The 16,906-nt window shown below is 42.4% G+C and overlaps 1 protein-coding gene across 2 annotated transcripts; it reads right to left on the reverse strand.

Moving 5' to 3' along the window:
* Positions 1-2,851: 2,851 nt before the first annotated feature.
* On the reverse strand, positions 2,852-16,715 carry LHX9 (LIM homeobox 9). Of its 2 annotated transcripts, none has more exons than XM_018912072.2 (5): positions 16,214-16,715; positions 14,318-14,520; positions 13,205-13,560; positions 7,558-7,760; positions 2,852-3,090 (listed from the first exon to the last, which is right to left on the reverse strand). In XM_018912072.2, exons 1-5 carry the CDS (start codon positions 16,385-16,387, stop codon positions 3,034-3,036), a joined length of 993 nt encoding a protein of 330 aa, XP_018767617.1. In that variant the 5' UTR covers positions 16,388-16,715; the 3' UTR covers positions 2,852-3,033. The 2 variants fall into 2 exon arrangements, with proteins under 2 accessions (XP_018767617.1, XP_009086708.1); XM_009088460.4 differs by lacking the exon at positions 2,852-3,090 and adding an exon at positions 6,143-6,400.
* Positions 16,716-16,906: the final 191 nt, after the last annotated feature.

Raw genomic sequence — 16,906 nt, forward strand, 5'->3', positions numbered from 1 at the left:
CCATACAAACGTACGAACTTTTAACATAAAACCTACTCCAGAAAAAATGTTTTACGGTAAAGGAGCATCAGAACAAAAATTATGACAACTGCCTTTGCAAGAACGTGGAAGCACAGAGAGTTGCTTCCTGTAGGTTTGAATGACTTAAATAAATATGAAAGTACTGGTTATCTGAAGGCAAGACAAGGATATGTGTATAGGTATGTGTCAAGATAAGTCTGTGTCAAGTGAGAAGCGCAAAAGAATTGTTCAGCATTGCAGAATAACTGAATAAAGTCTCTGACACTGTAGTAGCTTCTGGAAATTCCAATAGTATAATTTGCATCCTGCATTTGGCTGAAGGAGGAAGAAATATTTTGAAGTCAATTTAATGCATGTGCCAGGTGCTTGGGTTAGCAGCTCTGAAGGATGAAGTCCAAAGCACAGAGCGGCATTGCTGTCCCATATATTCTGTCTCATTCTGAAGGTTATGCTTTCTTTAGAGACAAGAGTGTAATTTAATCTCCATGTTCATTCAGCTCCTGGCTCAAAGCCCATGGAATCGAGAGAGAATATTTCACCAATTGCAGGGTGCTGCGGTGTCATCCTTCTGTCACTTGACCTGGTCCTGTGAGCCATTTCTCTGGTGAATAATTCTGAGGGAGATGTTCTAGGACTGAACAATTTGACTTCTTTTTCAAGACCAGGACAGCAAAGTGCTGTGTCTAAACATGGATATGGATCCACTAGAAAGACCCCCAAGACATTTCTCACTGGTAACAATACTGAAAACCTACCTTTGTCTTGCGTTCTCTCAAGCCTTGTCTGAAATGTTTCCTTTTTTTCTTTCTCAGATAATGCTTCCCTTTCAACATGTTTGCTTTCTTAATGCAGGAGACAGTTCTGTATCTTTGAAAAAATTTGGATTGTCTAGTGCCGTTTGTCAGGTCAGTCAGAGCACTGTGTGCAGGACTGTCTCCAAACAAAGCTAAGTGTTGTTAAAAAAATCAAAACTTAATGTCTCTAATCAGACACAGAGGAATAGCATTGCTCTGGTTTTATTTTAGATTTTGCCAGTATTTCACCAGGATTATTTAGATCGTTTATTTTTCTAATTTAAATGAAGTGAAAAATGCAGCACATGAACAAGATTAGAAATATCTCTGTTAATTATTAAATCAGGGGAAGAAGAAATCCAGCTTATTGAAGAATGCAGTGATTTACGAAAGAAAAACTAAAATGCATAGGTTTTTTTCCTGGTCCTAAGCACCACCAAGTTCTTTACTGATTGGAATAATTAATGGTTGTAATATTTTCCTAAGGACAACGGGAGGAAACCACATTGTGGCTGTGACACGAATAATTGCTTTCCTACATTTACTTACTTTCTGCAGTAATAAATACACATAAGGCTCAGCTTAAGAATTTAACAATATACTTAAATTTCTGATCAAGCTGATTTGAATTAAGTCTACTACGCTAACCTTTTTTAATAGAACTTTACAATATACTGTAAAACTGTTGTTTAAACAATCCTCCCCATAATTACCACCAATAAATGATACCTTTTTATTGCCATTAGAACACTCTGAGTAACTGGTTTCCAGAGATTGCTGCAGTAACCTGTACATAACTTTGTGCTATGTAGTAAGTAGTTGTATGGTTTTCTTTTTAGAATTCTGAAACTGGAAAGGTTTAAGAAAACATGCAAAATGCTGAGGATACACGTAAGTGAAATATTTAATGTCCATCATTCATAAAAGTTACATTGTTTACATAGGGTTCATTAGTATATAATAAAAATGTCATCTTAATGAAAGATTTTCTGGCAAGTCTTTTATATGTTAATTTGTTTAACATATGCTTTGGCTATACAGCTAAATAGGAATATATTTTAAAAAATCTTTCTGCAAATAGTTGCTTAACAGTTACAAAACCTCATTACTAAGAATTGGTTATTGTTACACTTGCTTGTTGTTTTGTAAAAATCATCTGTGTTTTGGACAGGGAATCTTAGGACCAACTTTATGTAGCAAACATGCTCATTGCATAGTGACCATGTAAACAGCTCAGGGACCCACAAATTATATCCTTGTACTCTAAAGTCACTGTGTAAAGTACACACTGTACTGCTCATGTTTTCTTATATTGATGAAGAATTTGGGGATTGTTTTATTGTTGATGCTGATGGGAATTTCTTTTTAAAATGAGTCAGTTTTATACAAGAAGTTAAAAAATTAACACCAAAGGAAATAATTTTACACTGTGCAATAGTATTGCTACCTCATTCTTTTTGATTTTAGAGAAATATATATATATATATATATATATATATAGCATATTGGAACTGCACTGTACTTCTTTCAAAAGAAAAGTTTAAATTAGTTGGGACAATTAGCTATGTGTTTACATAAAGTTAACTATGTTTGCATCAAATAAAATGTTTATTAATGAAAGGTATTATACAAGAAACATCAAAGAGAAATTCATCATACAGAAATGTACACTATATGTGACAGATGGAAAAGTGCATGCAGAGTTGTCTCATTTTAAAAAAATTAATTCTGAAACAATAGTACTAAATTTACTGGGTTTTGATTCCTATGATCTCGGATGAGTGAAAAGTTCTCCTTGAATTTACAAAAATCCATTTAACAGATGTGACTAGTACACATTAGCAAGCAAGTGGAATGAATGCACTCAGATTTTATTTTACAAGTACTTGTGCTTGACAAATGTGATTTTTTTTTTTAAAAAAAGAAAAGGTTTCTTCGAATATGGGCTGGGTAGATTGCTGCCAGGTTGCTCTGGTTTTATACATAGGTTCTCTAAATTTGTTTTTGATACCACACAATTTGTTGAAGCCTTCAATTCTGTTAATTAGACACCATAAAATAACGTATGTTTTGTTAACATTCAGGAAATGACATCAAGTCTTTTGCTTTTATTTTTTGGCTCAATAGATTTTTAAATGTATGATTATCATAACCTAATATTGTCTTTGTCTTCACTGCAGTGGATTTCCGATCAAACTTTTCCCCTTCTTTTAATACTTTAGGGAATTTTCAAACGTCGGGATGTTTGGCTGTAATGCCCCATGATTTGTTCTCCCTGAAAGAAATCATAGTGACAATTTATTAAACTACAGAGCAACCTGGCTTTTCGGGGTCTGCAATTCTATTTTGTGCTCAATATACCTAGCATTAAATCTTGATTCATTTCATCATACTATTTAGGTTATATTTGTCATGCAATTACTTTAGCTCCTAGTTTTCTGGCTCTTTTAGAGGGCTAAGACAGGGTTTCAGTATCAAATCAGTGGGGCATTACTTTGCATGTTCAAAAAAGGAGGTTAAAAGGCTAAAATCTAAATTGCACCAGCAGTAGCATATACATTGAATATGAAGAAATTGAAAACCTAAGAAGGAACTGTACTTTAAAATATTTAAAAGGCCGTGTTTCTGTGTTTAATACCAATTGTTCATAGGTACCATAAAAGCAAAGAGACACATGGGTACATGTTGACCTTAAATTTTAAAAAAGAAACAAAACAAAAAACCCCAACCAAAAAAAAAACCCCAAAAAACTGATGGGAAATAAAACTCCTTAGATTCAAAATGGTTTATTCACACAAATTTAATAGGATATATCACAATTGTTTGGTCCATAAATATTTAGGGGAAATAGTTTCTATACAATGCATTTATCAATAAACAAAGAAACATGGACAATTTTGCTAGACCACTTACTGTACTATAAACACGAAGCTCAATATATAAGATTATTGGATTTATCAACTATATCTGAAAGAGTGCACAACTGCTTTCTATGACATGTTTGTCCCCTCTAACAGGATACACCATAAAAAGAGTTTCAGAAATAAGAGGTAAAACAGTACAAAACTAGTGAGGTGTCAAAAGGGCTTAAAACAGTTAATTTAACAAACAACACATATATCCTGATTTTTCACAAACTTACTCCCAAGGTATATCATAAGGCACATAGTAGAACTGAGTTTTAATTAGTCTACTTAATAAAGTAGATCTCTAGTACCATATATTGTTCTGTCAAAGAACAAAATTTATAAGTATCAATATTTTTACCTGTAAAAGTGTATTAATAAAGATCTCAGCCTTACCAAGGTCTTTTGGTCTGGTTAGTGGTAAATGCCCATAAGGTAATAGAAATAGGAAAAGTCAAGATTCAATATCAGTAGAAGATGATAACCATACTTGCTAAATATATAATGGCAAACACACCTTTCTTCTATTACAGTGTTAACATCTCTTCCGTCATCTTTTTTAAAATAAGCTACTTTTCTGTGCTAATTTTCTAAAAACCCTGAGCAAAAATTACAATAATGCACTTTAATGTGGGCAGTGAACTGTCAATATGTAACCACACATTTATACAGCCAAAAAGGACACCTTTAAAATATATTAAATAGCCACTTTGACCACCAAAAAGAGATTTGATGGTGTCTAAAAAGTGGGGTATATGTGCAAAGTTATTCTTAACAATCCACTAAAAGCAAGACATAGATCTTGACTGGTTTTTGTTTGTTTTTGTTTCTGAGACTCTCCACAATCTAATTGGTGTTCAACTACAATAAAAGGATACAAATGAACATTCACCACTGCCCAGACCATTCAGACTTTTAGCTTAAATAAAACTAAAAAAAGAAAGATCACTATTGTAAACTAAGAAATGTATTCAGATCAGCATCCACAAGGCTTCTGAGTTTATCGGCTTTGAAGTTGTTCACTGCCAATTCCTGGTTTTGTGTGATTTTTGCTAACATTTTTTTTCTTTTATACAAAGTTTAAAAAGTTAAAATATGTGTTAGAGATATTAATGAACTAAAGATTTTAAGTTCCTGTGTTAAACAAAGTGTCTGATACAATCTCAGGAAACACCTAAAGAAAATTCAAAATAGTAATGAATAAATTGTACTGAATTTTTTTTCCTTAAACATCTTAATAAATTATATTTTGCTTATTTCCATTTCCCTGGGAAAAAAAAAAGTAGGATTTATCAAAAGTTCATTTGAATAGTACTCATGCATGCACCTTCTTGAAAATTATTTTTGGGCTCCCTAAAGTAACTGGGCAACCTCTTGTTTGCTTTGTAGGTACGGCATCAAAGCCATGTAGCCAACTGCAATTTTTTATCTTTTTTAATTACAAAAATTCAGAGCTGCGTGACAGACAAAAATTAAAGCCCCTCCCTAGGTAACATTTCAGATCAGTAGGACTCTCCACTTGCATTGTTACTCTGCTATTGTTACTTTAATGACATTCTTATAGGAGTGAGCTCACTCTGGAGGTTTTTTTCCAGATCTTGCCTCATTAATGTGGGGCACAAATTTGGAGACCGATAGCCTGGTCCCGCCATCCTCACCCACACGTGCTCTCATCACTGGGTCTCTCTCCAAGTCCTCCATCAGGCATGGCTTTCAGTGGTGGCCAAGGACGTCCCAGCTGGGCGCAGAACTGGCAGAGGAGCGTTTAGCTATCCCAGTGAGACTCCCCAGTGCTCAGGGAGAAGCAGGCTTGCAACTACTGCATTAGGAAAGAGCACTGGTACTTCCAGTCTGACTGTTTCCATGATTGCTCTAATTCATTTTGTATTTATTTTTCAACATTTAAAAATAAATAGTACAAAACTTTTGGATGCATTATGAAAATAAAATTGAATTTGGGGTTCTTAAATGCTGTGAGTGAACATACAATCCTGGAGCAGCATTTTTTTGATTATAATTAAAATGGTTTTTATCTGGTTATCAAGGAGGAATAGAATCTTCTTTTTTTGGGGGGGAAAACAATCAATTTTTTTCAAGGTTCTGGAAATAAGTAACATACAATTTTAAGAGGCACTTATTGGAATGATTCATCACCTTCTCTTCAGTCATTTGATAAATTTAAAGAATTTGAGTACAATTTACCAACAATAAATGTTCATATATTATAGCAACATATTATTTCAAACTCATTTGCCAGGTGGCTGCAGATGCTACACATCAAGCTGTTTATTTTCCCAAATATTTTGTGGGTTTGTTTGTTTGTTTTTAAAAAGGTTTGAAAATAATAATAATTATAATAATAATTATAATAATAATAATAATAATGAAGAGTAAGAATTTAAAAAAAAAAAAAAAGGAATGTTAGAAAAGGTTTGTTAAGGTAGTTTGTGAGGGGCTCCCGGATTCGTGGCTGTCCAAGTTAGAGGTCACTGATGTCACTACAGTGATAGTGGGATTGGTCAGGTCTGTTAAAGTGGTCGCAGTGCCGGGTGGAGTGAGTGCGCCGCTGTCTGCTGAGGGCGGTGCCGGGAGCGAGGTGCCGTCAGCTTTATCGACACCCCCATTCTCCTGCCGCAAAAGGTTCCTTCTGAATTTGGCTCTTGCGTTTTGAAACCAAACCTGCAAACCAATCCCAATGGATTTCTTTACCGATGCTTGTTTTGCTTTGCTTGTTTTTGTTTTTGTTCTCGCTTTTTAAATTAATTTTTGAGGTTTGATTTTGTGTGGCACATCACCTAAGTTATTCTATAGCTTTTCTTGCTACTGGTGGTACTGACTCTCTGTGTACAGACCCAGTGCTACAGGTGCTTACAGCCCTCAGAAAGCAGCCTCGAGAAAAATCTGTTTGCTCACTTACCCAAAGAGAGCAACTCTCTTGATGGCCACATAGTGTTTCTTGAGTTGGGTAGCTTTGAGGTCAAAACCCACAAAAATTGAAGCAAAGAGTGAGTGAGCAGATTTTTGCCAAGGCTGAAAGCTTGCCGTGATTATTTGAAAAGGCTGAAGAGGAAGGAGGGGTAATTACACCATCCCTGTCTTACAGATTGTTGATATGGGTCATCTAGTCTTTCTGTTCTGTAAGGTTCACTGGCAGCGTTTGAGGTGACATGTAACACGGACAGGAATTGCCACTAATAGATTCTCCTTCTACCTCACTCACTGCCCTTCTTTGGCACTCTGCATGTAATACACACCTCGTTTTAACTTCACTGAGCTATCACAGACCATATAGGGATTTTTAACATAATTTGCTAGGCTGTCCTTCACAGGGACTTTTTGACTATGCAGGCCCTTAAGGAAAGCAGTAATCTAACAACATTGGGAGGGGGAGCCAGCTGGTCCTGGAGGATCATATTGGTCAAAGCTTACTTCAAACACATCAGGGATCTGCTTATTGAGGGGGCACATTAACTCCTTCAGGGGAGCCCAAAGACTTCACCCATAAAATCAGTAGATTTGCCACCTCTATCCTTAGTGCATTCACCACAGAGAGACCACCGACCCCAGGAGATCTACTGGGTGGGTGGGCTCTGAAGACATTCTCTTCATGGTGAGGATGCAGCTAATCATAAACCACAGTTTGGTGTTTGGCTGCCTCGGGGCAGTAAGGCACACACATTTGGCACTTCCGCCACGTAACACCATACCCCCCTGCACACCCACTAGGGACGCACCCAGCAAAAGTATTTCTACATACATTGCTATAGTTACATATAAGGGAAAGGCTATTGACTAGCAGGGGAAAATTCTGTCAAGCCTGTCATATGGCTTCTTACCTGCAGAACTCTCTTAGTCAGGCCTGTTTTCTGGGCAAGCTGCTTGAGGTCCTTGGCATCTGGGTTGTGGTTGATAGCAAAGTAGGACTTCATGGTACGAAGCTGGTGGTGTTTGAAGGAGGTACGCATGCGCTTTGTTTTCTGGGATGGGGGATAAGGCTGCTGGTCTCTGTCCAGGTGATCTGCCTCATTCTCATTACAACCTGTCAAATAAACAAAGTGGAACAAGGAGTTAGCGCCATGTATCATGTAGGATAAATGAATCAAGGCAAAAATCTTGAGTAACAGGAGGGAAGAAGGGAAGGAGGGAAGGAGGGAAGGCGGGAAGGAAGGAAGGGAGGAAGGGAGGAAGGCAGGCAGGAAGGCAGGAAGGCGGGAAGGAAGGAAGGGAAGAAGGGAGGAAGGCAGGCAGGCAGGCAGGAAGGAAGGAAGGAAGGAAGGAAGGAAGGAAGGAAGGAAGGAAGGAAGGAAGGAAGGAAGGAAGGAAGGAAGGAAGGAAGGAAGGAAGGACGGAAGGAAGGAAGGAAGGAAGGAAGGAGGAAGGAAGGAAGGAAGGAAGGAAGGAAGGAAGGAAGGAAGGAAGGAAGGAAGGAAGGAAGGAAGGAAGGAAGGACGGACTACGGTAGTACAAGGATGTAGTATACATAAGTACAGATGTTATAACTGACGAGACCAAAAGAGATCCAGAATATTGTCATTTCCTATCCTTATCCTATGTCGCCCAGGCCTGTACCTACTGAGGGCAGACTTTGAAAGTTCTCTCTCCTTTGGCATTTATTTCAAACAAGTCTTTTCCCTGTGGTGATGGTTTTGCTTTGGGCGCTCAAGGAGTCATTTGAAATCACATTCAGATTTTGAAATCTTACTCATTGAAACATTGTTAGCTTGAGAGAAGAGTTAAGGTCAAACCAGCATTTTGAATGTTCCTGAGCTTTTCCCCCAAATCAAAAGCACCTATAAAAGAGATGTATAGCGGGGAAATTAGTTAAGACAGTTTATCAAGAAAACCGAGATTTTTGCTGATAAAATGAATGCTTTTGGACTCTGCCTGGGAGTTTATATGAACTGCTTGAAGTCCTTCATCTGTAGAACATATTCAGGAAGCAGTTGAATCAAGACTTGATCCAGGCGCCCAATCCCAATCAGTAGTATGTCTTGGTTAGTGCTGGTTTAGGACATTTCTACAAGCAAGCAGCTGGGAACTCAAAACTTGAAAAGTTTCTCTTCTTTCTCTGATTCAGTATTTTTGAAGTGTCTATGAAAGATAAGTTTGTTTCAGATTACACAGTTTTGAGTGTGAATTGTACACAAGGGTTGCAGCTCTTTGGGGATAGTGGCATCATTATTTCATATTGGAGAAAGAAATTACAGCATTAGCAAAAAGAAAAGTAAGAAATGCATCTGTGCTTTTCTTTTCAGCTTAAACGAAAGGGTTAGTAATTTCTAGGATCTCATTTTATAAAGATAGTTTGGTCACACAGGAGAAAATTAATGGTGTCATCATGGCAGGGAATATTAATTAAAGAAGAGCTAATTAAAAACGTTTCAGAATGTCTGTAAATTAGACAGTTTCATTAGTTGCTCATTTTGATTTTTGAACTGCTTTCCAATGGTTACTGCATTATTTACAAGGCCTAGCTGATCCCCATTCCTAATTGAGAGAAAGAGAGAGAAGAGAAAGAGGGAAGGCACACAATACAGGGAGACTGATGTCAGCAGCGCTGAAAACAGAGGCAAAGCAACTTGAAACCACAAGAAAGTAAAAAGCTTCTTGAAGGTGTTTTCTCTTTTGAATTATAAGACAAGTCAACATGAACAGATGCTGGTAAGACAACACTTTGACAGAAAATCAGGTGAATATTTAATTATAGCTAGCTTTGCTCCTAGTCTTGGTAAGAACTATATCTGTACTTTCAAACAAAGTAAGCTGACACTTCTGAAAAGACCAGGAGTTGAAAGTTGCCTTAAAAACAATATCAGACCAGATTTGGATTGTATTTACTACTTGTTTTCACAAGCAATCACATTGCCTTCAGTCAAACTGCGTGGGCTGTAACTTATGAGCTGACATAAATCAGAGTACCAGAATTCAGTCCTCAGGTTTAACTTCAGACTTGTTTTTCTTGGGCCACTCAGGCTTATAGCAGCAACACAAACTTCCTCAGGCTCCTCTGTCCTGCTTACTGCCTTTGTTTCTGTACTCTACTCTTTTTTTCTTCTCTTTGTTTTTGTTGGTGGTCTACTTTATTTTGGTTTTTATTTTCAAGAGAAAATGAGAAGAGGGCTCCAAGTATCTTCAGACAATCCTGATTTATACAATGATTATAGCTCACTCTGTTTTATACAGTGTTGTGTGGTTGGCCACATCCTAGAGCAGAGTCTTAAACTATCTCCTGGAGAACTAAGGGAAAGCATAAAGTCAGGCAAGACACTGCTCATTTCTTTACAGCAGGATTGGAGGGTGGTATAATTTTTGCTTTCAAAAGAGCTAGAACATTTTGATTCTTATTGCCAAGAATTCTTCAAGTGAACTCTTCATAGTTTTTTACACACACACACATACATAATGAAATAAAGTAAATAGCTCTTTGAGGAACAGATGTGTAAAATATTTTCTTAAGGAAATCTTCTTCACCATCTTATTTCCATATCCTCTAAGCTCTAAGTCAACACAGTTTCCCTCAAATATATATATTAATTATATGATATAAGATGTTATATAGAGGAAGCCTTGAATGTTTTAAGTACTTTTGAATAGTTTCTTCCATTTTTCACATTAATTCCAAACAGCTTGCAAGTATGAGTGATTTCTACCTCATAAGATTTTGAGTTATTTATTATTGTGTTTCCACTTTACAACCGAGGGGCTGTGAAAAAGAAATTAAACTAGCAAACAAAATACAGAATAGAAAAGCTGTTGTTGATTCTGCAGCAGAGTCTGATTTTCCATTCTGTACCAGGGCTCAGCTCCCCTGTAACATAATGTGCACACAAATCTAAGCCAGGGCCTGCTGGATGGCTGTGAATACGCACATGCTCATGCTCAGTTGGGTGAAACTGTTGGCTCCATCGGAGTTTCGTTTTTAAAGCTCGGGGGTCGTTTTCCATAATGGCTTGGCACATGGTATGGACACCGCGGCTGGGACTGTTTGGGAAGGAACTCGGCTTCCTGGGGAGGTCACGGCCGCGGTGCCCCCAGCCCCGGAGCGCCGCGGGTGAGGAGCTGCGGGCTCGGCTGCGGGGCACGGTGGTGTCCGGCTCGGTGCGCTCTGGCACAGGGGCGGTGTGCGGGGCAGGGCTGTGCCCTGTGCCTGTCCCCGTCCCCGCGGGGGACAGGGCGGCACACGGCGACACGGCCCGGACACCGCTCCGCCTGCTGCGGGGCCCGCTGCTCCCTCGGAAGGCGGCAGCCGTGCGTCCCGCATTTAATTTCTGCGGACTGCTCGCCCTTTGTAAATGATTACGTGCAAGAGCAGTTACTGAGTCACAGGGCAGAGAACGAAAAATGTGTCTAGGGAAGTGGCTGCCAATTAGTTCGAGGCTTTTTTTCTCTCAAGAAGCGGTTTCATCTACTGCAACTCATTTCGTAGCTGTTCCAGATTCGCTTTCCTCCCCCTAGATTTGGGGCGCAGTGGGTCAATGGACCGGATGCACGGTTTGGCTGCAAACTTTCTCGAGACCATGTGTCAACCCTGGACATAGCTAGATAATGCTTATAAAAAAGAATAAAATCACGGCCCTAACGGAAAAGATTTCTCAGTCACCTGAGTCCAAAGCCTCAGAGCGTTTGCTGATTTGTTATGGTTTGTTCTTTTTTCTCTCCGCTGCCCGGAGGATTCTGTGAGTTCTCAATGCAATGAGTTGTGTTTTGATAATGGGTGGTGCTTTTAAATCTGATTTAGAGTCAGTGGTACATCTTATATGGCTCGTTGTTGTAAAGAAGGGGCGCTTTAAGACCAGCACACAAAGATTATGTCAGCATTCCCAAATAATGTCTCTCTTGAGTCCTGATCTGAAGTTTAAGGGGAGCTTTATCATATCCATAACTCTTCATTTTACCATAACTTCTGAATCAAATTTTAAGGCTAGATTGTCCCTAGGATTATTTCCCTTTAGGAGTCTGGGAAATTGGGTGACGCTGTGTGTGGACCAGGGATAGAGACCAGAGCGGAGAGCGGGCACACGGGAAATCCACCATTGGAAGCTGGGGCTGAATGAATCCTGGCTGCGCTACAGGTTCCCTTTTCTTTAGCAGCTTTCAGGATTGATTGGAAGCCGCTCCGTAGCCAGGGATTCCAATGTCATCTTCAATTAACAAGGAACAATTAGCGCAGTGATTACCCTGGCTCCAAGGTCTACGCATCAGAGGAGATGAAATCGCCTTGCACAGCTCCCTGGTTCCCAGCTAAAGCCCGTTTCACGAGTGGCCCCAGAGGAGGTGCCGGGGGAGGGGTGGGGAGGGCAGGGGGGCGGTGGAAGATTCCTTATGGATCTTAGTGGCAGCGGGTTGAACGGTGCAGGAGAGAGAGCTCCGGGCCGAGAGCGGTGCACTGTTACCGATCCGCGAGTGTCGGAAGGGGAGGCCCTGACCCCTCTCCCGGCTCCCCCGTGGGGCCAGCGGTCCGCAGCCCTGGGCCCGGAGCCCCCGGCTCCCTGCCCCAGCCGGGACAGCTCCACGCTTCACGGGGAAGCACACCTTGCCTCACTCCTGCTTCCCACGGCTTTCTTTCCTCACTTTCTGTCCATGGGAAGCTTAAGTTTCTCTAAAATGATTGTGGAGTCGGAAGTTTGCCAGTTCGTATTTACCCTTCCTGCTTTCGTCCTTCGTCTAATGAAACTCTGCCTCAACTGCTTGGTCATACCTGAAACTTCTTTACCTCTGGCCACTAGCCCTATTTATACACGGTTTGGATACTCAAGTGACTGAAGTTATAAAAGATATTTAATACAGGGCAACACTTGTTCTTTCCTACTGTTGAGAGAACAGAAATCATTCTCCTTAATTACATTTCTTAGGGTTTAGTTACAAGAAACAACATTTATTCGTTGACCTCTTGTACAGTTTGATCATTTATGTGTCAGTAAAACAGAATTATTCAGCCTGAAGAATTAATCACTATAAATTCAATATATAAATTGAATTATATGCATACTACATTGGTATTGGAGGAACCATATACTACAACTTTCATTCAATTTTTTCTGATTCATTTGGTTACTCCTAATTTGAGGTTTAAGTGGTGATTTTTTTTTTTTACCTAATCAAATATAATAATGATAACTGCATCTCTGAGATTCTAGCAGAGAAAGCTATGTGGTTTTGGGGTTGGGTTAGGTTTTTTGGTTTTGTGGGGTTTTTTTTTTTTTTTTTTTTTTTTTTTTTTTTTTTTTTTTTTTTTTTTTGTCTTTACCCTGGGAAGTGGCTAAGTTTGGGTGTTTGACATTAATAGGCAAAGACAGCCTTTGAGGAGGGCTGCTGTTAGCTTTCCTGCAAATGCTCCAACCCTCAGAGGGCTGTTTGTTTGATTTTCCAATGGTTAAGCAAGATTTGGCCTGGCTGAGTTATTCACGCACTGCCTGGCTGAGGGGAAGCCCGAGAACGCTCTGTTCGGGGGAGCGGGAGGCAGACTCGGCATGTGTTTCCCACCTGAGTTGTAGCTGACGATGTCCACTCCCAAGGCAGGGCTCTTTCGTTTCCTGGGCCTCCCCTTCTGGACCGTGCCAGTGCCGTTGAAGTAAGGCAGGGCCAGCCCTCCGCTCTTGGCAGCCAGCTCGGTGTAGCTCAGCTGAGGGGGGTATTCTCCTTGCAAAAGGGACTCGAAGTGGGCCCTGCAGTAAACCAGGTTGTCCTTCATGCCAAAGTGATCTCCCGTGGTCAGAGTCTTGTTGCAGGTGGTGCAGGTGAAGCAGCTCAGGTGATAAACCGATTCCCTGGCTCTCATGACCATTTCAGAGGCTGAGATCCCAAGGTGGCAGCGGGCACATCTCTGCACGGAGAACCTTCTGAAAGAAACAGGAAAGTGGGCATCAACTAGAACGGCGAAGGCAGAGCTTGCCCCAGTGCCTCCCGCCTTCCCTCCCGGCCACGTGAGGGAGCCTGTCCCCGACAGGGTCGCGCCCCCCCGGCCCCAGGACGGCCAGTGACACCGGCTGTGGCCCCTGGCCCGCTTGGTGTCGGGACCGCCTCAGGGAACAGGCCCTGAGGTCCCAGGGGGAGCGGCTCGCCTTCCCCGCCGAGCTGACCCATTCTCCCGGACTTTGGCGAAGGCCCTGCCGCTGCCCGTGAGCACGGGGCCAGGCGGGCCGGAGCGGAGGGAATCGGCCCCCGCTCTCCTGGCGTTCCTGTCAAGACGAGGAGAGCCGCGGGGCGCTGGCCAGCGGGACAGCTGCAACACACGGACCAGCGGGGCCCGCTCCCCGGGCCCGGCCGCGGGGCTGGGCGGGGCGGCGGGCTCCGGCCCTCGGGAAAACCGGCCAGCTGCGGCCAGAGGGGAATTTCGGTCGGGTCTTTACGGAGGGAAACCGCCGAGCAGCGGGAGAGCCTTCGCCTGTTTGTGCACGGCCACATGCTCAGTCAGCGCGTCCCCTGACGGCCCGTTCAGTTTGGAAACGTGCGAGACTTTTCTGAGGGGACTAAGGATTTAGGAATCGCTGACTGCGAAAAGCTACCTTTGAAAGCCCGTGTGGAGAAAAGAGCGTTTCGGTTCACAGTGCCTTTTGAGGGAATGTGTTTTGAACCCATGAGGACTGATTGCTGTACCTGTAGTAATCCTCCTTGCAGTAAATACTGCCGTCCTTGGCAAAGCAGGTGAGTTCTGACTCCAAAGCCAGTTTACATTCACAGCATTTAAGACACCTGAGGTGCCATTGTTTGTCAACAGCCAGCAGGTAATATCTGTCTGAGATCTTCCCTCCACAACCAGCACACAAAGCAGGCTTCTCGGGGCTCATGGGGGGCATGTTCTGCAAAACAACCACACCACAAGGGATGAGACAGGGAGAGAAAGACAGGCAGGCAGGCCGGGCTGGGGACGGGTCCTGCGCAGGGCCCGGGGCTCGTACAAAGGCACGGCTCTCTGGGACCAAACTCCTGGCTCCCGGGGGGAAGTTTAAGGGGGAACCGGGGCCATCCCCGCTACTAAAGTATTTACCGTGATTCACAGTAAACCTCTCCTTACGATCTCGTGCCATTCCAATACGTGAAAGCAAAGGATTAGGCCGCAGTAGGAAAAGCAGAGCCCATTCTTTTCTGAGGTTCTGAACTTAAAGTCTGAGGCTTCCCCGTTTTTTTTTTTTAGCGTTGTAATCTTAAAGCACTTCGCAGGAACAACGTTTTAAAGTAGAAGAATACTGGTTTGCTGTTTCTAAAGTTCATGGCAGAGGGTTCAGACTTGCATTCATTCTATGGCAAATTTTCACCCGTATTTAAACAAGCCGCAACCACGTCTCTAAGGAAAGATAGGCCTTTTAAAACAGGAGTAAGAGAAAGGAGACAGGTGGATGGTGTAAAGAGCAGCGAGTATGAACGCTCACCCGCCCGGCCAGGGACGTGGGCAGAACGGTGACACGGGCTGGTTTCAGCTCAAACCAGTATCTTTTTCTCAGTAAACTTCTGCGAGTTCCCATTGATCTGCTCCCCACGAGGAGTGCCGCTCGGGACAAAGGGAGATGGAGGGACGGCGGAGACAAAAGCTCGGCCGTGAAACTTGGGGCAGCTTTTGCTGATAAAGTTACATAGGAAAAAAATCCCAAACATCTTGTTCTAAAGTCTCAACCGTTTTAAAGTGGCAACTCTGCACTCATTTTTCAATCTGAAGTTCTGCTCCTCGCTCCCTTTCTTTTTTAGCAATGAAAAGGTGAGTTAAATTTACATTACAAATCCTCATGTAACAAAGCATGAGTTTAAGAGAGGGGGTAAAGGACCTTATGTCCCAAAACCTTAAAGCAGTTTTCCAGGCCGTTACTTTGTGTGCTGAGCCTTGTGCGCGATCGGCGGAAGCCCTACAAGTTGGAGAAAGGGAGATCTCGCTTTGCACAAAGCGCAGCGTGACACTCGATTTCTCCGCCATCCCTTAGTACATATCCGAGAACTTTGGTCCTTTTGACTAAGTAAAGAGGAGATATTACTTTCTAAGCAAAGTAGTCGGCCGGCAAAACACTCAGAGAGAGCGGTGCCTCTGTATCAATCATACACTTCAGACCAAAAACAGTTACGAAAAGTAAGTAGTCGCGGTTTGAGGTTTAATTTAGGAGGTGCCAGAAGCGCAGAATAAAAATAAAGCACACCTCGGGACCTCCAGCTGCAGCCCTGCTCGCATTGGTAGAGCGGCCGCAGGCAGCCGCGGGGGCAAAAGGCTGCTGCGCCGCAAGGGCTGAAACCCCGTCCCTGCTACGGTTTAGAACAGATTCCCCGCTAATCCAGAGAGCACACGCAGCGACATGGATTAGACAAATGTATAACCGAGCCTGGCCAGCACAGCACCCAGCGTTACGGGTGGGTTTACAGGGAGCGTCGGAAGGAATTCCACAAGCAAGGGGTGACAGGGAAGGGACAGAGGGAAGCAGCGTCTTTCTCTTCCCCAAAGTCAGGGTCTGTCCCGATGCGGCTCCATGCTTGCAGGGATTCCCTTGCAAAGAGCTCCAGCTCCATTCTTACCGTATCTCGGCCGTTCATCTGTCCCCCTTTGGCCAGGCGGGACTCAGTCTTGGATCGCCTCTCCATCTCCTCCATGATTCCTTGGATGTGGCCTCCGGAGATCCCGTGGAAAAGCATGGCTGGGGGACGGAAAGGACAAGTATTTTCTTCTGCTCTGCACCCCACTATTTCCATATACAGACCCCAGAGTCTTTAGATCATCCAAAATGTTTACACCGAGGCGCACAGCGCAGGGAGGGAGGTTGCAAATAGGAGCTTCTCTTTGTGCAAGCACTGAGGGCTTCCTGAAGATGTGCAGAAAACAAACAAGGGGGAGAAAACGTAATAATAATTAGTTTAAAAAAATAAAATAATAAAAGCTAGCTAAAGGATCTGTTACTGTTCTGGAGAGCTGGGGGCTTCTGACTGGAGAGACTGGGACCTGGGGCGGTAGAATCAGTCGGGAAAGGATATAGTTTTGAATACAAAGAAAGCAAAAAGAAGTGCTATTTTCAGCAGTCCCTGGTTGCTTTAAAGTTCCCAGTGCCTGTAGGTTGGATTTGGGACTGCTGCTTTCCGGAGCTCTGTCCAATTTGTTAAGAGACTAAAGCCAGCCCATTTTTGATAATTTAGTAGGAGGAGTTCTCTCCCTTGAGCTGCCACTGATTTTTATTCAGACAACAAAGACCTGTCATACTCCTCTCAACCCCTAGT

The sequence above is a fragment of the Serinus canaria genome, chromosome 8, assembly GCF_022539315.1.
Source record: "Serinus canaria isolate serCan28SL12 chromosome 8, serCan2020, whole genome shotgun sequence".
NCBI classification, from domain to species: Eukaryota; Metazoa; Chordata; class Aves; order Passeriformes; family Fringillidae; genus Serinus; species Serinus canaria.